This window comes from Anarhichas minor, unplaced genomic scaffold, assembly GCF_050575085.1.
Source record: "Anarhichas minor isolate MPS153535 unplaced genomic scaffold, ASM5057508v1 ptg000049l, whole genome shotgun sequence".
Taxonomy (NCBI): domain Eukaryota; kingdom Metazoa; phylum Chordata; class Actinopteri; order Perciformes; family Anarhichadidae; genus Anarhichas; species Anarhichas minor.
Genome location: NW_027466495.1, coordinates 3,614,133 through 3,636,904, shown reverse-complemented (window position 1 = coordinate 3,636,904; position 22,772 = coordinate 3,614,133). Strand labels below are relative to the sequence as shown.

The window sequence follows — 22,772 nt, the reverse complement described above, 5'->3', positions numbered from 1 at the left end:
AAACATTTTACTTATTTTACTTCGAGGCAGCAATTTTAAAATCTTGGTCCTTCACTGAGGGGGGGGAGGAGTCTATATATACAGTATTCCCTAAACACTGAGCTAGCACTTTATTCAGGGTATTGCTGCGTAAGGGGAATTTATGTGCGAGAGAGAATCCGTTCTGGGGGCCGAAGCTGGGAGGTCTCGGGGTACTTGGTGACAGTCTTACCATTCTGCAGCTTTTCTTTGCCACCGGACAACACTCCGCTTGGTAGCATGCCTGTTGGGGTCAGTCCCTTCAGCGTCAGCACGCTCTCACTCTCCTCTCTGAAATATCAACACAGAAATCCACACAATATTTACTCCGGTACGTATTACTTCCTGTAGGATATTTGTTTTTCATATACAAAATAACAAAAGTTACAGCAGACGTGTTGCATTGACATTAATTTAAAGTCGGGTTTCCAGCCACTGAAGGAATGTCCAATATTCACTCTCCTTTTTGGTCTCCACCAACTCCTGAGGGAACTACGTGGCTCTGTAGCCGCTAAAGGCTCCACTATGTTCACCCGCTAGTTGCTGACTTAGTCTCTCTGTTGTTTGGTGCCGGGCAGGCCTTGTGAAGTGGGTTTATCAGAGCCTGAGAGCATTGTGACTGAACCTATTCAGTAAAGTTGGGGCTGAGGCTGGGGCCAAAACAATGAGCTGAAAGACACTAAAAACCATCCGTACAGCTGAGGGGGGAACTGCAACTACAAAGGTAGAACATACAGGACACAAGGGAGTTCTTTTTAATGTTTGCATACCTGAGCACAGAAAATACCCTGGCCATCTTGCCAATGGCACGAATCTTGTTGCGGATGACCTCCTTCCGGGCAGAAGCTGTGGCACCTGGAGGGGTCAGAGGTCAGACACAGTCATACAAGCTGTGACTCATGCATACTAAAACCATGTCCTGTGGAAGTGTGACACAGACTTCCTTGTCTGTTGCTCTGTGAGTCCCATAACGTTTAGTAAATGTGGTAGGACAGAGAGAGTATTTTTGGACTATTAATTTGATCCAGAAGTTCATCAGACGGAAACGATGCAAACATAGTGAGGTTACTGAAGTTCAGCTTATATACAAAATATGTTTAGATCCACCCACACGTCACAACAACTGAGTGATTCTCAGCATTCAGTGCACTCATGCTACCTGTCTGTACTGTACCATCAGTGGTGTTCAGCTGAAGTCCCTTTCACTCCTACACACTATTTTGGCCAGGTAGGTACTTGGTACCACTGAACATTGTTAAATCATCTGTACATGGCCTGGTCCTTGTCCAAACAGGTTTTATCAGCACTTTAGATGAGCACACTCTATATGAATTTTCCTGTGCTGTGTTTTGGTTGCGGAGACTCAAACAGGAATTTTCCTGGACTGGAAAACAAAACTTTGTTTTAAAGAGACCTCTTTTTTTCAGTTTCAAGGCCCCGGGGAGCCAGCGTGGAAAATGCATGAAGTATGAAGGATGGAAATGAAGCTGATGTGTGGTGAAAGGCTGGGTAAAGGAAAGAGCTGCCCGTCTGATGTCTCGTTTAAGACTCTTAATCTCATCCACTGTTGGATAAACCATTATTACTTTGAAATATGTTTCTCCACAGGATTGATCCCCTGTAGTAACACCGCTTACTTCAATGTGTAAAGCAAATATATTACTTCAGCTAATGCAAATCAGCTTCCTGTAAATGTTTTTTTCTTTGTTCATGTGAGAGATTTGGCTTTACTGTAACATTACTGACACGTCTTTGTGGTAAAGGATTAAAGAGAGATCAATCGAAAGACTCTGTAGTAGAGTTAGTAGGTGTTTTAAACAGTGCTGTTAGTTGACAGACTTAACCGCAGAGAGCAAGCACTGGACAAAAGTCTACCTATCTACCTCTGCACACACACCGCTACGGCTAATGTTTGTACCTTTTTTGGGGGGATATATTAGCTGTCCTTCTCATGAAACACCCCCAGAAGAGAAGACAAGAGAAAGGGACAGAGAGATCAGTGGATGGCCGTAGAATGAAAGATGAGGTGGTGGAGAGGGCGCAGGCAGCGAAATAAAAAGAGAGGCAAGAAAGCACAACAAGTGTAAAGTAAAGCGGTGCCTTGAACATAAAAAAACTCTGGAAAACATAGAAAAGAGAGATTAGATGAGGTAAACCAAAGTAGTGTCAACATCACAGCATGAGACAGAGAAATGAGGAGAATGCAAAGAAAATGTGTGAAAAAGTAGTGAGGTTTGAAATCATCAACATGAAGGCAACTGGAAACCATGGAAACAATAGTAGATAAAGAGCAGTGCTGGCACAGAAAACGAGATCACGAGTGAAAAGACAAAAGGAAAGAAGGATCCGCGTCAACGTGGTGAAAATATACAAGAAATGAGCAGAAGACGAAACAGAAAGGTGAAAGCGAGGGCAAGGAAACACAAAAACAAAGTGGATCAACCGAACGCTCGGAGTGGAATATGATCAGACGTTCAAGGACGGCTAATTATTTGAGGGGCCGTGTAGTGCGAGTTGTGCCGCAGTCCAAATTCACTAAGCGTATTGCTGCCATGCCAGAAAAAGAAAAATGGATCAGCATCATATATAATGTGAAGAGTTACGTCGTAATCAACGTGAGAAACAAAGTTCTCATGTTCCAACGTGATGCTGATCTTTTTCTGGCGCGGCAGCACCACGCTGTGTGCAAATATTAATATCAATTTTAGTTGAACTTTTTTCATTATGCCACCCATTTATAGTCCGTGATTAGGTGGGGCAGGCAGAGGGAAGCTCATTGTAGATGAGCTGTGACCAAACAGATTTCCCGAACTTGCCACAATTATGTAATTATAAAAAGCACGATTACTGTATGACTAACTGTGCTGTTTGAACCCGAGAGGAGTTGCACCACAGAGTTATCTAGCAGAACAAAACACCTCCAACAACTGTATTTAAGGCATATCCACACTTTCAAGGCCTTCAATTTGGATTTTTTTTCTATTCAGACTTTCTAAGGATTCGCTGGGTATTTAAATGAAGTATGTTCAAGCAGCCGAAAGCAAAACCAGAAATGGTTTATTGATTAGACTGTGTCACGTGTCAAACGGTCTCTGTTGGTGAGATGTGGAAGAACGTTGTGAAAATTCTATATATTTAAACTGAATGCTCTGAAAGTAGGTCAGAGCAGCCATGGTATGGTAAACAACACAAGGATTGTGCATTCGTATGAGGTTTAGAATGAGTGTGTGTCTGGTGCTCCTGTTGGCAGAGAACTCCCTCTAGTGGAGCTAAGGCAAACTGAAGAGGGGGGGGGGGGGGGGTCTGCCGTGCTTACCGTCCAGCTCCTCTTCAGTCGTCAGCTCATCACTGGAGCAGATGCTCAATACGTTCACAAGCATCTCAGTCACTGTGAAGAAATCAGAAAAACTGACATTTTACAACATGAATCCTACACGCGGTGCTAGTTACACGGACAAAGATTCTCACACACACACACACACACACACACACACACACACACACACACACACACACACACACACACACACACACACACACACACACACACACACACACACACACACACACACACACACACACACACACACACACACACACACACACACACACACACACACACACACACACACACACACCATCGGTGACCTTGCACACATTGCTAGGAATGCGGAAGGGTCACACCCAAAATAGGCTTCCTGGGGTGAGCGAGTCAGTCATAGTTATGTGTGATCCGCTGACACAGACGTGTCACAGATCTGACAGAGGGGCGCTCTAAAAACCAAACGCCTGGAACAATCTTCAAGGCTGTGAGAGAACTCAACCCCTCTGCTCATGTTTATAGCCATTTCTAAACTTTCACTGACTTGCAGGATTTCACTTTGTGCGTTTCTGGTTCATAAATCATTCGTAGTAAGTATTGTATTTATGAACTATAAAGTGTCTGTGCTACATTCCTTGAAGTCGGCCCATTTTCAATTACTGACTCAATGTGCAATACAACTCAATGACGCATTTGGTAAAAACTGCTTGTACTTCGAATGTGTGCGTGCTCACCTTTCTCCCCGACAAAGGGCAGGGACCAGGTGAAAACGTCCATGAAGTTGGGCAGCCAGTAAGGGTGAGGTGAGCAGTTGAACTGTCGGATGTTCATTACGTTGTTCTCGTACTTCAGCACTGCCGCTGGGGGAGGGTGAGAAAAGACGGGGAAAGGTGGTTGTTAACATACGTCGAAATGTCTAAGGGCAGATATAACAAATTCTGCTAATAATCACGAAACCTATGATGTGTCCGTCAACATCCACATGTCCCACGGCCTGATTATTTTAACATGTGCGTATACATGTTGAAGCTTACGCCATCTCCCTTTTCTTCTTCTATAGTCGCAGATAGTACACCGCGGTCTGAAATCCATACTTGACTCCATACTTCAACAAAACCAAGAGAAAGCATCAGATCGGATTAAGGTCCAGGTCCATTACCGGCCGCCATCCTGTTCCCAACCACCACTTAGAAACACTGTGTGGTCTCGGCAGCTTCACATATCGAGGTACGTATATCCCTCCGACGGACCGCCCGACATGTTATTAGCCAGGAGAGAGTTACCCACAAAGCACTCTGCCTAAAGTGCCGAGAAACAAGATGGTTGTTGGAAAATATCAACATCTGAGGAGCTAACAGTACGGACATTAAAACATATCCAAAGCATGGTTCCATGGATTGTTTTGGACATCAAATTTGAACAAAAAGAAGACCAAAATATTATCTACTTGTAAATATTATTTTATATCTGTCATTTTGTTTATTTATGCATCTATTACGCCATTCCCCAAGGGGACTCAATCTTTTGTTCTTTAGTCATTAAATGCCAGAAAAACTTTACTTTACGAATACTTTGAGTTTTAATGTGAAAGGTTCTTGGCTGTTTTTGTTAGTCATTAGCTGCAGGTTCTGTGCAGACTTGTGACTAAAGACAATCTTCGCTACAGAGCTCCATTTGGCAAAAAAACAATGGAGAAATAGTGTAAAGTGGCCAAAACGCTGTCATCAACACCACAACACCAAGCCTGGACGTAACTCAAGATGTTGTCAGATGCTGTCAGTCAAACCTCTGGGTGATGACAGTGAATAAAAGGATCCGGTATAAAACTACCTACGCACACAAAGACACTTTAAGGTGATTTGTTAACGCTAGCGTTAGTCAATCTCTCTCTCTGACAGAAGAACTAATACATCTGCATAATTGCAAACTGAGATGTGTAAATTGAGGCTCAAAAACTGCACAAGCATCAAAATGAAGGTAACCATCAATTCCTGGCGAGGAAGAGGGGGGGGGGGGGGGGGGAATCAATCCCCATTTTTTCCCGCTTTGGAACATTTCCTCTGTGTATTGATTACCGCCCCCAGTTGGTGAAGCGTGTCTGTCATTCCCAGGATTGGAACGCGTGAATAACATCACAGAAACACACGGCTCAGCATTTAGGCTCTGTAGGCTGAGCACTTTTCATTAGTTAACAGACGACCATCAATTCCTGGCGAGGAAGAGGAGGAGGGGGGGGAAATAGCCAGAGGCGGCAGGGATAATAGTCATGGACACTGTAAGGTAATGTTCCAGGCAATCTGACATCGACATGAAACCATGAGATGCTGAACTGCTTACTTCCACCCACCTGCTTCTGCCATGAAAGTGTTCCTTTGTACGCTGCTTTAAATGCTAAAATATATCAAAATCTATGCGCTGCATCATTTAAAGAATTGATATGACTAAGTGTGCTTTAAGGAATTAGTCCAACAGCTGGGAAATGCGCTTATTTGCTTTATTGTCGAGAATTCTTTTTTTCTTTTCTACAAGCTAAAATGGATCCCATCAGAACAATTAAAATACTACAATCATAAAAACAAAAACAAATATACACACATAGTGGCTGTAAATTATTCAAGCAGTTCTACCACTCATGTCTCAGTGGAGGATCCGGTGGGTGTGGTTAGGTTGTTAGGGTTAGCAGAATAAAAGCAGCAAAAACTTGAATTTGCCTGCTGACTTTAAATGAGACGGGATGCTTATTGAGTATTTCTCCTTGTGCCGTATTCAGTGTATATTTAGAGAAAGCCTTATCATAATCACATGGTCTCTGTGCCCCGCTGACATAGAAACCACCTCCCAAACACTGACCACACAACGCCCCGTGTGACCTCACCCATGATTAAGGCCCGGTGTGAACGTGGGTGCTGAGGAAAACATGAGAGCCGCCCGTCACTAATATATCCGTGCAGTATATATATATATATATAGATATATATAGATATATATATCGATATCGATATATATATATAGAGATATATATATATAGAGATATATATATATATAGAGATATAGAGATAGATATATATATAGAAGCCCCAGCCTCTTGCACAGAAGAGGCCAGTCTGGTTGTCCCAGATCTGGGGAAAGCGGACACCATGGCTGGGTCACCGTGGGGGACTTTCCTGCCTCGGTCTCGCCCTCTCTCTCTGGTCAGGAATAGCTCATCAAACCTGGCACCCCGAGCAGCTAGAACCTCGGTCGTAACACAAATGGGGTCAGAAAACATCCTGCTAGGTTGGAGTTCGCCCCAGTGTGTATGTATGTGTGTGTGGAATCAATGAGGCATGGTAATGCATATAGTGCAGTAACTATGCAATCAAAGTGGTCCCTTATGTATTGCAAAGCATTTACATTCCACTGCAGTCACCTCTTTATCCCAGGCTGCACAGATGAACACACACACACACACACTCCAACACAAACTCCTGCAGGGGAACATCCATGTACTGTATAATTATTCTACAGTTATTATCGATAGCGGGAAAACACGACAACTCAGTCCAATCAGAAAAGCATTGCATTACCGTGACACACACACACACACCACTCAGACGGGGCAGTGGGTATTTATGCGTGTGCGTAGGCGTGCATGACAGCAGTTGCGCACATGGGCAGGCCTTGCATAAACATCACATACTCCATAAACATGGTCGAAGCACTTGATTGAATGAAGCCACGGAAGCACGGAGGGAGAAAAAAAAAAAGAAAAAAAAGGCAGAGCGGGGGAGAAGGTCAGCTCCCCCGCCGTCCCTCCTTCGAATCGGATTCCCTTTAAAAAAGCAACAAGACACACCCGACAACCTCCCCCGTGCAAAACAAACATCTTCGTCGAGCTCCGGGTGAGAGCAGGTCAAGGCCCACGTTTGTTTCTTTTCTTTTGATATTCCATTTAACACGCAGATATAAATGGTGACAAGAACAACGCGTTGCTGCGTCCCCCATTATCCACACATGCTTTACAACAAATGCTTAGAAGTTAGTTCTCATGCAGTAGGAGGGCACACTGCCTTTGTGGTGAACCAACCGGGAGCTCTGTGTTTAACGCTGCACGTCAGCCACTAGATGTCTCTGCTGCTCCGGTGGTGGGCTAAAGCAGGGGAGCCGAGGGCAAGCCTGCTGCCACGGTAACACAGATATTGCGAGCCGGCGCCCCGCACATTACTTATTCAAAAGGGAGTGCCTCGAGTCGGTTTCCCCGGGTAACGAGGACTGTTAAGTCTGCTTTGGGAAGAGGGGGAGATTCCCACCGTCCTGCCCCCCGACGCTTTAATGCTGACTGCATATCTGTCTCTAAGGCCTCTTGTATCAAGTTCCACTGGATTAGTATCGCAGGCCAGCCGTGTTAGACCTTCTTGGTCCATTACATTCGGCGGCTCTCCTCCATTTCCTGTCAGACACATGGATGGCAGGGACTGAATGTAGTCTGTGTACAGTTGAACAATGCATGAATGGTTTCTAATTCATTTTCAGTTCATAAATCAATGCAATAAGTTGCAGTAGCACATAAAAGTAGGGAGTAGTATAGGGTTGGGACAAAACACCTCGTCATGTTTGACAAATGACAACAGGTGGATGATGATTTCAAAATGATGATCTGAACTCAAGGGTCCATTTAATTGCATCTCATGGTCTTCTCCAGTGGACAGAGTTTGCTCAGTAGTCGTGGATTTACCATGGCTCAAGTCTTCTTCCTCAAAAATATGAAGATAATGGGAACAATGAGTCTAACAAATAAGCACAATTTGAATCAGAATTGATGAAACTTCAACAATACCCAGTCCTACACACTACACTCACCAATGACCCATAACTGGGCATACATTACACTGTAATGACTTTAAGATCCCGCTTTGTGTGGACCGAGAAGCACCTGTCCGGCATTACGTTGTTATTATTTCTTGGTCGATGCCGCATGTTTACAGGAAACTGAAGGGAAGCCCAGTAATGACCAGAGTGATAACAGATGGGCGGTTCATCTGTGCCAGGGATACTCTTCTTGCTGGCCCCCGTGATGAGGGGGGGGGGGGGAGAAAGTGAATTCCCTGCTGCGCTGGCGTCATCACTGCCATCGATTCCATCTTGCCGTTCATTCCAGTGGCAGGGCCGGGAGCCAATCATGCCACTCCGTTTCCTTCCTCTTCAAATCACCCGTCCCGTCAACCTGCCAATCAGCACCTGACCTCCTCATCAAAAAAACGACACAAGAGAGGAGCAAGGCATTTATTTGGTTCTATATGGTTTAACAGGTGTGGGATGAATCTAACCCAACCGATCCTTCAGTGTCTCAGGAGTGAGATTTAACACAAATTAGCGTCAACAGCGTTGCCAACATCTCGGTCATTTAGCTTTTATTCCATCAAAGCACCATATCCATTAGGACTCAGTTGTTGGCTTTCGGGGGCCAGTCAATAATGATGCAGCAGAAAACATTCCATTAATACAAAACCGCAAGCAATCTCCAAAGTGTGCAACTGCCAACTACACCCCACCCACCACCCCCCTTCCTCCTCCTCCTCCTCCTCCTCCTCCTCTCCCTCCACTCAGAACTCGAAGCTCAAACAGTGAAAACTGCTAAATCACTGCTGCTGTGTTTTCATTTAACACAGCTCCCCTGCCAGCGCTGGAGTGCAGGGGTGCGTTGTGCGGGGGTCAGCGCTGCGATGGACAGCTGGTCAGCATCTGACACTTACTGCAAAGCCAACAGTTTGACTCAAATGGCAAAGGATTGATGGGTGGCATCCCTGAAGCAGGACTTCATATCCTTACAGAATCACATCCTGAGCATCATTCACGCGTCGATCGACCTGACTCAGCCACCAGTCCGCTTTACTTCTTGTGGAAGAGTTGGTGTCCGTCTGTGGTGCCTCATAGATATCCTCCGCCGAGGAGGAGGAGGAGGCGCCACCGCACTTCGTGGAGACGTCTCATTGGTTAACCTGGCTAGTTAAACTGTATTGATGGGACCCGCTGATGCCTCCTCCCTCCACCTTTTTAAGATTTATGTGCCCACTCGATTGGTCATCAATCACGGTACATGCTCAGTGGGCTTCCAGCTCTGCCAAGAAGCTAAGAGTAGACCAATTCATTACAGAGGCTTTGGTTCTACCAGTGAACCCCACCCACATGACTGATTAGAAGAGCATCAACAGGACTGATAGGACTCTATTGGCTAGCTGTGCCTGTTCCGTGGTATTGTGTGTGTGTGTGTGTGTGTGTGTGTGTGTGTGTGTGTGTGTGGGGGGGGGGGGGGGGGGGGGGGTAAGCAGACGGTTATTAAAGTGGATTGGGAACCAAGTAATTGCATAGCCGCAACTTGTCGAAGTTTTAAGAGCTTTGACATGAAATCTCTGACTGGACATTTAGCTTAAGGGATGTTTATTTGCTCTTGCTCCTGTATTTGCCTTTTTAAGCCAAAGATCTTGCCACTTTAGGACAGCGGATTCAGCCGAAGAGAAATAAAGAACACGTAGTGCTGCCACTGAGGATGCATCCGTGTGCCTGATTGAAGTCGGTCCTAAAATTAAACAGAGTAATCTTTTTCTTTCTGATAACCACTCTTGCTCCGGCAGGCATTTTATCAACTGAAGGTCAGCCAGTTGCAGCTCAGAACACGGTGCAGACCAAATCATTTTCCATATACCATATTGAGCTCGAGAGGCGTAAATGATTTGCCCGGCAATTGGCTGCCAAAACTAAAAACAACATGCGCTTGAGATCACTTTGTTTTGTTTGTTCGTGTCGCGTTGACCATGAGCCCCCAGAAGATTAGTTGGCATGGTACAAATGGGGTCCTAATAATAAACAACAATACAGGCAGGCAAACTGCAGTTTCTTCACTATCCTTATTGTGCAGTGAAGGAGGCACAGAGGCAGCTCATGGGGGGGGGGGGAGAGCAAACAAATGTAACCTAATCTTAGATCAACCAAATACACCTGCAAATGGGGCAAAAGAAAATAGAAAAGGCCAGCCCTCACTCCCCCAGTCTGTGACATATTCAAACCAAAGGCGCTGCATTATAAAGCTCCGTTATGGCATTTCATCACGAGAGGCATTGCAGAAACAGCGTGCACCAGCACCATCACTCTTTCCTTCCCATTTCCATTTCCTGTGGTTCGCGCATCACCGCCCCCATCCAAACATGCCCCCACAGCCAAAGCAATATACTGTCTGTTCTCCGGGGGAAAAGTGCTGACTCACAGCACAGAGGCAAGCCTGTCTTGCTGCGTAGGCACCATAGCACAGCATAGGGCGCCACCAGGTGCCAAGTCAACCGGCACCAGGCCATTTCATTTCTCGCCGGCTTTGTCCCTGAACTGACCTGATCAAAATCAGCGGCGCAGAGATTATTATCATTGAGCAAGTGCAATATTGTCACCAAAACGTTGTGTCCAGAATGCCCCAAATATAAAAGCCTGGTTAATGATTCCAAAATACTCTAAAAGACGACTAAACCAGAGATTGCTTGTGAGCCTCAGTAAGCAATGTCAGCTGGCTTGTTCTTCATTAGCCACTGAAGATTGACAAAGATATAAGCCGTACCTTTGTTGTTGTAGACATCTAGGTAGTTGGGTGCAGAGAAGATGGTGATAAGGGATGGGAAGCCAGTGGTCTGACTCTTTCTGTACATGCGGTATCTGGTGAAACATCCAAAAGGAGAGGTAAGCATTAGTAGACATTACAACCTTGTACTCCTGGATTAATCATTGGTGTTCAACCCTCGGGATATGATTAGCGGCGACAGTTTTCATGGCCTCTTGTTTTCACCGCGGCTGTGTGTTTGTCTTGTACGCTGATGCATCAGCAATGAGGGGGGGGCAACATCGGCGTAGCCTTACGAGAGTAAATCCCCCGCGTTACAGGTTAAACATGCCCTTAAGTAGTCATCATCACGCTTGAACCAACTCAGCATTCAAACCCACCTACTCGGATCTCCCAGGAACGTCTGTGCTGCGTTTGGTGGTTTGGATACTTGGAATGGAATCAAGCTATAGGTAAACAGAGCACTAACACAGAGGATATGTTTGCTGCACCACACCTCGCAGAAACTATTTACGGAGATCCAAAAAAAAGAAAAAAAAAAGAAGAAGGTGCAAACAAAACATATATGGAACTCAATAACATTACGACATGTGTGGTTTAAATTGGCTTGGGGCTGCAGCCTCATCTGGGACGTGTCCAGGCGTCCCATGTGACCACGCTGTGGGAGGGAACGGTAAACAACTGTGTGCTGTGAATCCCACCGCCTTAACCTCGCTTAAAAGGGAGATCAGCTTGACACATCCACCCACCTGCCCGTTTGAAAATCCTCCCAGGCTTTCCAGTGTGTTGTTAGAAATGTGTCTGAATGCGAAGCAAACAACATGTAGTGGCAAAACGCCACAATCAAACTCGACTTTCTCAAACCACGGTTCTTGACTTGGTCTGCATGAATCACACTCATCCCATCACATCTGGCCGACTTACTCCTCCTGCTGCTGGATTCATTTTCATTTCTTGGATTAACACGACTTCTCTCAAAGTTCAGACCGCACCGAAATAGGCTCTCCAGACGGGCTTGAGTAAGACCCCCCCCCCCCCCCCCCCCAGAGCACCGGGGTAGCTTTTCATTTAATACCCTGGTCTGACTCACTCTGCTGCCTGACAGTGTGAGGGGAGACGACGACGAAATGCCACAACACTCACCCAGCATCCTGCGCTTCATGGGCCCGGATGACAGATAATAAGTTATTGTGTTGTAGAAAGTCACAGACTGCAGGGTAGCTGTTGAATAAAGAGACAGAACATTTGGTTTAGTCATACATCAAGAAAAATCCCAGTAAGATCAAGAAGAACAATCAATAGAAATAATGAAATAAGTCAGAGGTATTATTGATCGTGCTCAGAGAAACTGTGGATATACAACTCTGAGTTCAAGCTAGATGTGTTCTAAAGCCACGTGGCTTATAAAGCGCTATATTGTCTTGAAAGGTTGCCTGTAAGCTTTCATATACATTTTTAAGTTTGCCTTGAATTCAAAACAGGCCCTTTAATGCGTCTAAAAAACATTTGCCAGCAAAAGGTATCATAATCTACATAATAACCCGTAATGTGCTTTACTTTTAAACAAGCTTTCTATACTGTAAGCGGAGTAGGTGTGATCTTTTTTGGAAACGGCGGATTTTTATTTTTCGAATGAAACTCAAATAATGTCGAGTATGACACATGATTCGTAGCAGACTTCGGTTTCTTCAAGAAAAAGAGTTGATCACTTGGGAGAGTGTTAAAGCATGTTTTATGCTCATGCTGATCGATTCAGTCTGTGTGGAGGGAGACCGAAAAACCTTACTGCCAACGATCAGACTACAGTGCGGTTTCAGGGTTTTCCATGCTACAACCTTTCGTTTCTCAGCACCAGCTTCCACTGGAAATTTCCTACGCTCGCAATGGGAAAGGCAGAAGACAAGTCACTGGCAGACAGCATTTGTTATGTAATGTCTCTTGACCTGAAAATAGGTTAAACAGTGACTGCACTCCCACAATACTTTCTGTCGCGTTGCTTTAAACATGATTAAAACAACAGTGGACGCCAGGATGTGTGAATCGTGGGATGCTGTGTAATGAACAGAGTGAGTGACAGCTCACAGTGAATGAGTGACACTTTGCATTACATCAGAACCACTATACAATAATAGGGGCTATAATAAAGTTGTTTTAGCTCTAGAATTTTTGGCTGATTAACATAAAAGTCACTTTGTAGGTTTTCCAGCAATTGGGGTGGAATTTTAGAGCATCTCTATTACAATGTGTAATGTGAAACTTTTATCATTGTGATTACTTGGATCAGTAGTAATTCTAATGCAAAAAAAAAAAAAACTGGAAATAAACAGTTCATAAAACAATCTCAAAATCCCGAAACTTTTGTTGTTCAGTGAAGAAGTATATTGTGTTTGTTCAAAAACAGGTTATGACTTTGTATTGAGTTCTGTAATCCTAGCTCAACGCCCCTGCAGAATCAGAGCACAGCAATGAACAACGCCCACATAAAGTCATCAAAACCAAACTATACATTTTGGCTTCAGACCTCTCGAGAAAAGTACCAAGAGATTTTTTCTTTTTTAGCAAATGCTGCACAACAAATGCAGTTTTAGTGGAGTTTGACCGACAGACTAATACTATTATGGCAGCTTTATTGCATCTCTTAATGTAAAGTCCTTTGAGGCAGGGTTGTAAAAAGTGTTATATAAGTAAATTAACTTTAATTTGAATGGCTTGGTTTCTTTTTTTATTGCATGCTCAGATACCATGCTTGGTGCAGAGGTAAAATATTCTAAATTGAAATTGTGTGAAAACCCCGTTATGGGAGACTGAAATTGAAGGAGTTCGGAAAGGTTCATTAACAATCCTGGTTCATGTAGACGTGAGAACACATGCATTCCTGACAGTCGCAACAAACATTGCTGGGAGGGATGTGAAAAGGAGGGAGCAGTTGCCGAGATGGAATTAAAAACGTAATGAGTTTTGCGGGGAGGAGGGGGGGGGGAATTAGGAATAAATGTTTTATTTCTCACTTGATTTCCTGCAACAGATGTAGATACATGCCATATGGAGCCGTTCAGACAAGATACATTTTGGCCTAGTTTTTTTTTTTTTTTGCTTTTTGAGTTGCGAGCGTCTCCCATCTGTCCAACAACAGGGCGCAGATGTTAATGAGCTCCTTGGACAACATGAGGAGCTGTGCAAGACCTTCCACGCGTGCAATATTAGTATCGCTTTGCATGTTCGCTACGTTCAAATTAAAGCTTTTATATTTGGTTTTAATATCAATAGCTTGGATTAACACCAATGAAAAAAAATAAATCACATCAGGGTTATACATTTGTGCTGCTGAGTGGCGGCTAAAATGAAAGCGGCCGCATTCAAAACATGTGCAATTTCATGCCTGAATTGCGTTTGAAAAAAGAGTTACGAGCGTGCCTACGGCGCTGGGGGGGGGGGGGAATTATTGGTCGCTGCAAGACAGAAGCAACAAAGAAGCTCAATGTTTTTCTGTGGAGGAGTGCTGAGGAATGGCTCCCTCTCAGTCTGGCTTAAACTGTCTCATAAATCCTGAATGCCAGCGTGATGCCAATTAGCGAGCGTGCCCTGGGCAGATGACGTGAGGGACACTGATGAAAACAAGACCGCAGAGGAATTTTCGACCAAAAGGCAGCGGGGCTGACAAGGGTGCTGGTACAACTCAAACAGTCAAATCACTGGTTTGAGGTTAAAAAAAAAAAAAATAAATTAAAAAAAAAGGCCAAACACCTAACATTACATAACGTTTCTGTTGGGTCTCTCTTCAGTAAAGCAAAGGACCTGTTGTGGATCTGCAGTGTAATGGCTCACATAAAGACTGTAGGACCATCAGGCAAAATGTGTCCTCACGAATCCACAACAAGAGCAGCTCTGGGAGTTCATTTCCAAGCGTGGACATTAAAATACTATTAAGTCAGTGGTTATGAAACACCCATTATCAAGAAAGAGAAAAATGCAAATCAGGAGCCTCAGGACATGTCGGAGTACTTCTTCTGCCAGCTTGCCCCCAGGCACGCCGGGGCCAAGCAAGCGTTGCTTAGGCAATAATGAGTGGAACAGCACTGCGCCTTGCGGTAATGCGCTAGTTCATTACATCTTGTGACAGTGGGAGCTGCCCCGCTCCGTGCATTTCCTCCGTTTGTTCAGTCGCTCTGCTCATTTGAAGGTAATGCGCATTACATAAACACCGGCGACTGTCTGAGGAGGAGACTTTGGGACTTCTCTGATGCACGCCATGTTCTGACGAATGTCGGTCTCCCACTCACGGTTGAGGAATTGCAGGGCGGAGAAAAACAAGCAGATGAGAAATGGAAATTTGGAAGCCGGGTGTCTTGATTTGTCAACTTTTTTTCCCCCCATTTTTGTTTTAAACATTTGTTTATGACTACTTGAGTACTTCAGCAACTTCCGTACCCATCTTTAAGTTCAAGTATTCTGTCTTGAAACATTTTTATTGTCTTTGGCAATAAGGTATTTACAGATAAGCACAGCCAAAACTAATAAGTAGATGATTTATTAACAAAAAAAAAAAGCTTTTTGATTACGGTTACTAAGATCATGTTTTTAATTCCACCGTCCAATATAAAACAAAATGTTGGCTTAATAAGAGTCCTATAGACTGAACATTGCGGACGCTATTTAATGCTAGCAGAGAATCAAAGCTGCCATCTATCCCACTGTTGGCTGGAATCCTTTATCCTCTAATTTTCCAATGTAGTAAAAAAACAGAACACTCACCTGTAGAAGTAGGAACAGCCTCGCACTGTGTTGTGTGTGAAATGCTCTTGGCTCTTCTCATTCCCAAAATCCTCCAGGGGGTCGGACCACAGCAGATCGCACATTGGTCCGTATGCTGGGGGCTCTTTGAATCTGTCTAACTGTGGAAGACAAAATTGGGACTCGTGTCAGCCGTGTTTGACTGGAAAGATGCACATGGAGTGTGTGTTCTTGCTGCAGAGAAAAAATACGTTGGCCGTCTCTGGGAGAGTGGCTGCTGCCGTGATTATAATGAAATCGTGACTCTGACTGACGAGTTTGCTGAAGTGATTTTCAAATTCTATTCAGCGTAGAAAGGAGTGGAATATTTCAGATATACGGTGCGGATGACTTATTCAAAGACAGCGCTCACCTCTCAGTACCTAGAAGGCTTTTTTTAGTTGTTTTTCTTTGGAAAGACATGAAAAAAAACTCAATGGCAGCCATTCTTTTGGTGCAATGAACATAAATGACTTTGCTTTCAGCCAAGGATAGCTCTTTCTCAAACAAAAAGCTTGTGGATTACTGGATGGGTAGCATGATGGACACTTCAATAGAGCAAATTATATTATGCATGCCCTCTGATTGCAGCCATAAAATCCATTTGGAATTATTGAATTAGTTTGAAAGCAGGATCCGACTCTTCAACATTTTTTTTTTTTTTTTAAATCCGACTTTACATTCCCTCGTGTCCAAGTCCTGAGCAGTACTTGAGACACATCTGGGTGAATCACTTCATGCATTGCAACTACGGTTGTTATTGTCACAGCCCATCATGCTAAAACAAATACAGTTATCTCCTCATTAACTTTGAATGAATGCAGAAAGCACATGAGGTGTACAGGAAGCTTCAATTGTATTTTCAAAGCCATTAACAGCCACCTGCTGTTAAAAACACACACGCACAAACTGTAGCTTTATGAAATGATCGAGAAAATGGCCTCGAATCAGACACATACTTTCCTGATGTCGTCAAGATTTGTGATTTCTGGAGACAGTCCTCCGTGTACACACAGGAACTGCTGGTTCATAAGGGCAGCCAGGGGAAGGCAGTCGAAGGCGTCCATACATGCGTCATACACCCTCTCTGAATACTTAATTCTACCTGTCATGGGGGGGGAGGGGGAGACAGGGGGAGACAGGGCAGGGAAAGGTAAGCATGCCAAGTCAAACAACACAGCTCTCATACAGTGGGGCTCACAGTGTGCTGGAATGGGGCGGAAAGGCTCTCCAAAGTGCCATAAAACTTCTCAAACACATTTTTAAAAACAGCACAATTTCACAGCTCTTTTGTATTTTACTTCTTCTCCCCCCCCCCCGTTCTCTGTCAGAGTCCAACAGAAATGGTTCTGACTTGTGTAAATAATGAGAAGGGCAAAAAATCTGAGCGAATCCTGCACCAGGCTCGAGGGCACTTTTAAGTGAGCGTTTGAGGTCGATAGATGCATGATAAACAGCTTATTAGAAAGAATAACTCAGTCTGTACAGAGAGTCACAGACCAGACTGTTTGGACTCAATCTAGAAAATAAATAAATAGAAGTGTCAAAGCATTACTTACATTCCTGCTTAAATGTGAAATACTCTGTTAAATGTCTACATTCATGATTCCCACGCAGCAAAAACAGTGTTTTTGGGTAAAGGATCTTTAAGGCCCACAAGTACAGCACACACTGAAACAAAGAAGCACAAAAGAAAAGGGTTGGGGAACAGTTAGCTTGTCATCTTTAAATAACACTGGAAACATGAACCGTCAAGTCAGACTTTGTCAATATCACGGAGTGGCATAATACAAGCAATTCTGCTTATAATGAAACATTCATGCGGTACTTTTCGTGGCATAGTTCAGGCTTGCGGGGAGGAGATGACAATCCTTCAGAGGAGCCATCAGAGGACAGGCACGGCACGCTCCATTACAATATATTTTATTAATAAAAGTAGAATGTTTCAGGCGATGAGATGGCAGCAAATACAGATCTAAGTTAATTCCAATCTGCAGTCGCAGATTAAATACGTGCATTTTGCTTCATATTAAAAAAATCTCTCTCCACATATAACATACACAGTGACATTCGCTATCCGGGCTATATTTGAAGTTATTACAAAAGGCCCATCACCGCTCCAATATCTGCAGCCTGATTTGATCCACACTCAAAAGAAAGCTATTAATAAACACAGCGTGTCACACTTGATTAAGCCCTCGTGAGGACAAAAAACAAATACACAGACTTACTTCAATACTGAAATACCCTCTGTCAACGTAGTCCCCCAGGAAAAGGTAGCGCGTGGATGCTGGTGATCCTCCGACTTCAAACAGCTTCATCAGGTCAAAGAACTGCCCATGGATGTCTCCGCACACTGGAATAAGGCAGAAAGAGGAACAAAGGCACATCAGGATAACTGCTATTTTTACAGCTGAGGAACAGATGAAAGCCTTTATAACACCGTGCGAGGCTATTTGCTTATTTCCATATTTGCTGTCAGATGTGAGGAGCTCAGACTATGTACGCTATACCGCAGAAGACGTCCTATATGTGTAGAATCCTGGATAAACCTTAAACTTCGGTGTCTTTTCATAATTATAGCGACAAACATTCCATCTGGCAGTTCACTATATCATTTTTTTTAATCAGTTTGCTTTGTCAAACAATGTGAAATTTTGTTATTAACATAAACTGCTCACTTGTAACTGAAAAAAAAGGCATCGTTATGCATGGACCAGCTCTGCAGCCCACGCTGACTGCAGGAAATTATGCAAAGAATAAAACCGAAAACGACGTAAATACCGGCTATTATAACAGGAGCTTTTTCCAAACTCAATGTTCACTAAAATGAGGCTTGTAATCTGAATCCATTCAGAAAAAAACAAAAACATGAGCATAATTGCAAATCACAGTCTGTACGAAGAATTTAGATTTGACTATCAATGGCAGCAGACACGCGTTAGTATCGTTAGATGGTCATGAATCACATCACAAACAAGTGTGTGTTATTGCAATCTTTCCTACAAGCTCCACTCTCACAAAAGAAGTCAATACTTCAGCGCACACTATTTTCATTATTAAAAAGTAGCGGTCCAGTTTGGAAAGGAATCACAAGAACTGGCTGCAGCTCGCTTTTCCACCACATCCTCTCTCGGCCTCTCCGTAACCTTGAGGTGTTTCCAACTGGCTCGTGATTGTGAACACATCCTCGCCAAACACACTGAAACTTAATTGGCTGAAATGACTGGAAAGCTCGCAGTGGTCTCCATTCCTCAACATGTATTGTTAACCGGGATATGATATAGTATATTCAGCACCACGGGGAACTCCACGACATCGCTAGCGTCGCATCCTTTCTGTCGTTAAACGGCGTCAGGGGAGTGTCCTGGGATAAAAAACCGCGTCAGGAATCAGGGACAGCAAATCACTCAATGGATTGGTTTACGTGACTCTATACTCTATTACTCTCGAGGGAGAAGAGGGGAGCAGAGGCCACACAGAAGATTTGCTGCTTATCTGCCATTGACTGACGGGGGGGGGGGGGGGGGGGGGGGGGGGGGGGTGCATGTGAGGTCGTCTGATTTAAGGGCCTTGGGTCGATTTTTGAGCTACTCTAAAGGTTGGTTCAACGGGTCGTTACACCGGAAATTAGTATTCATTATTGATACATTTCATCGGTGGGCTCCATATGGTCCACAGTCCCGTTTTCGGACCATAGGTAATAAATTAAAAATACTATTTGAGTATATAACCACAGGATATAACAAAAGACATAAAATGAGCATTATAATTACATTTTCCTGCTGTAAAAGAAAGGCTGATAGCTTTGACGGAGCTCAAGCCTTGCATATAAAAAGCTGCAGTCATTTTCATCAAGTGGCTTTTCTCTTATTTGGCATTAGCCTTTGTTTGGGGAAACGCGAAACGCCACCTGAAAAGCTCAACCGCGGATCCCGAGCAGTATTTAACCGCACAGCAGGGTCTGTAAGCTGCCAGCTGAAACCTGCAGCTGGAAATTAGATCCAGTTAAATCACCATGAATACGCGGCGGCTTTAATGAGGCTTGTAGAAGGTGTCTTTGTTTCAGTACATAGTCTTCAGTACACACAGGTACACGCAGGTACACGGAGAACACACGGGCGTTATTATCGGCAGGTATTTTTTCCCGGGAAATGGCAGCGGATTTTAGATAAATTCCTGGCATTCAACCGTGCTGTCGAGGTCTTTCCCTCAGGAGAAGCTAGACACAATTGACACAGAATATAGTCAAAATCGGTTTTATTGACACTGAACACAAAAGAAGAAAAAATGTATCATTCAGTGAAGTACTGGGTTAAAACTGGGCTTGAAAACAACTTTTATTCTCTTTAATCATTTCTCCGCTCTGCAGCTCTTGTATTACCCTTTCCCCCATTCTGTTTATCGAGCCAATTTGCTGAATTAGTTGTTAACTACTATTGCAATGCTTTTATTGCTTGGCTATTTTCTTGATGCAGCGCTTCGTATTTCATTTAAAAGGATGTCAAGTGGCGTCCAGTGTGGGTTCACCCGTGACCTCTGGTGATGTCATATAAAAATGCCAAGACATTCGAATCACAGATGTAAATCTATACCGGCTGGTGTGATCAAAACAGCAATTAACACTAACATTAACTTAAAGCCTTTCCGCTTCAGTGAACGAGTTGGAAAAAGTCACCTTCTTCACCTGAGAGGTGATAAACAAACCGCACAAAGGCAGCAATCAGTGGTATCGAATGTGAACAGTATGGCAGCGACAGCAACGATACGCACGGCATCCGCGCGGCTGATGCCAAAGTGCCGCAATTCATCTTTTCTTCAAGCTAGTTGAGCAATTAACAAAAGGGTGAATAGGCTGAGATCTAATTTGAAAAGGACACCGGGCTTTCTTTTTCGCGAGGCTGTTTATCGCTCTATGAACTGTATCTCGCAGGAAGAATTACAATAGGAGTCGGTGCAAAAGTCTTTCAGAGAGATACCCAATTAGTGGGAGCTGGAGGACAACGTTGGAGAGCAATTATCTAAAGTTAAGAGCCTCGTGAGACGGCTCGGAGAATCAGCTCTCCTTGACTGTATCGTAAACCTCTGCTTAACCAGTGGTCTTTTATTAAACCCACACTGTGTAACGGTTTAAATCCACAGTGGCGCACCAACTCTGAAGAAAGGAGCCTCGTTATTTGTGTCCAGTTTCTGAAGATGCCCGTAGTCCCTCTTGCCATCAAGCCAACACTACTAAAGTGCGAACATGTAGCGCAGGTTGGTTTTAGATTGATTAATTGGAACAATAATGGCAAAAAACAATGCTTGAATGAAGGGAACTTAAATTGCAGCTATTTTATTAATGTTTCTATTTATTTGCATTCATTAACTTCAGGCGTTTTTGTCAACGTGGCTTTTTCTAGCATCTTGGGCTTCCGTTCACGCACAAACGGCGTTTTAGCTCAATGAATACGGAGCTTTTGTGAAATGTGGACGTGGCCAAATAACCTCGCCAACAGCACTTTTTACATGTTTACACATTGACATCAGAATGCGCTGCAGAGGTTACTGCTTCTTATCAAATGCAACACTCCCACGACACATACTCTACCGCAACGCCACCGCTGTGTGTGTGGCCCAACCTGCTCACTGGCCTTAACAGCGGCTCCATTGTGTTTTTGCATTTTCATCTGGACGGAGATTTTTTTTATAAAACCATGCTTGTGTTGACAGGATTTATTTTGAGAAGGAAAAAGGGATATAAAAATACAGATGTACCGACTACGCACAGTATGCACAAAAAAATTACAACATACCTTCATGTGTTGGAGGTTTGTTCACCTGCTTTCTATTTTTCCATTCCTCCCATAGGCTACCATATTAGTCGTTATGTAACAAATCCCCCTACTCAACAATACAGTAGGTGACAGTGAGCGGACTGTACATGCAGTTCATATCCTTCATGTTCATATTCTTTAATTATAATCAGTAAGATTTAACTCTGTGTAGAGAAACACGTGTTACATCAGCTCATCTATGCTTCAAAATGAGCTTGCCTTTATTTAATTTAGGATTCAAATAAGTATAATATAATAAGTAAAAAACCTGCATCGACCCTGCATCGGTTCAATACAAATAAATATATAAAACAAACGGCAATTAAAGCGAGAGAGACATTTTCTTTGAAATTAAAAAGGCACCCTTTGCAGATATTTTTTGTCATATCTTGGTTTTTTTTGCATCCTGGCCACCATTAAGGCTTCACTTTAAGGGCTAAAGTACTACTTAACGTCGAGATGAAATAAAACTAGGCAATCAACTTGATTCATCTGGTTTTATCCAGAGAGGGTGTGATGCTATGGCTGGCTATTGCTATGGAAACGACTCCTCAAACAAATCTAAGCTGCTGCCGACCAGATAAAGGACCATGACGAGTAGCCTACCACCAACGGAAACAATGCAATGCATCCACCGTGTAGAAACACAGAGATGGATGCAACAGGCAGCCATCCCCTCTGTAAAGTCCTTGTTCTGAAACACACTCATTTCACTTTGCCCTAGAGTACAATTCTGTCTAAAGGAATGACCACCAAGAGAGCAATTATTGTGAAAATGTAGTGCTCACAGGGAAATTAACAATATAGTCATGTTTTCAGAAGTCAGCTCTGCAAGAGGGAGTCCGTCGGTGAGGGAGTAGAGAGGCTGCAATTTCACCTGAAGCACACTGTGTGTGGGAGGACTGCACCTGCAGCTGACCTTTTGGAAAGCCGTCGCTTGCCAGGCGAAGAGAACAGCGGGGAGACACGGCGACGGGCGAGAGTTTAAATCGCTGGCCAAAAAAAGACCAAATGTGAACTGTAGTCGCCTCATCTGTGCGAGCGTGGACGAGGCTGTTCGACGAGAAAAAAAACGCCACAATAGCTCACTCCTCCAGCTCGGGGGCCCTGCTTTATCACAGCAAACACGCAATCCATCCAATCGCTCTCCGCTCCAGTACACCTACAGACACGCTTTGCCTGCCTTCCCTCCCGCTTGTCACACAACGCGCACACAAAAAAAAAAAAAAAAAAAAAAAAAACCAGGTGGGAACCAGAGCCCACA

The 22,772-nt window shown here is 43.9% G+C and overlaps 1 protein-coding gene across 1 annotated transcript in view; it reads right to left on the bottom strand.

Moving 5' to 3' along the window:
• The window catches only part of LOC142971690 (protein phosphatase 3 catalytic subunit alpha), a 57,500-nt gene that overhangs the window by 5,718 nt on the left and 29,010 nt on the right, over window positions 1–22,772 (bottom strand). Inside the window, exons 3-12 of the mRNA XM_076112309.1 lie at window positions 17,924–18,048; window positions 17,252–17,363; window positions 16,652–16,797; window positions 15,675–15,814; window positions 12,066–12,143; window positions 10,923–11,017; window positions 4,075–4,200; window positions 3,335–3,406; window positions 789–873; window positions 212–309 (exon numbers count right to left, since the gene is read on the bottom strand). Of these exons, the coding sequence (XP_075968424.1) occupies window positions 212–309; window positions 789–873; window positions 3,335–3,406; window positions 4,075–4,200; window positions 10,923–11,017; window positions 12,066–12,143; window positions 15,675–15,814; window positions 16,652–16,797; window positions 17,252–17,363; window positions 17,924–18,048 (1,077 nt within the window). The remainder of the gene's footprint in view (window positions 1–211; window positions 310–788; window positions 874–3,334; window positions 3,407–4,074; window positions 4,201–10,922; window positions 11,018–12,065; window positions 12,144–15,674; window positions 15,815–16,651; window positions 16,798–17,251; window positions 17,364–17,923; window positions 18,049–22,772) is intronic.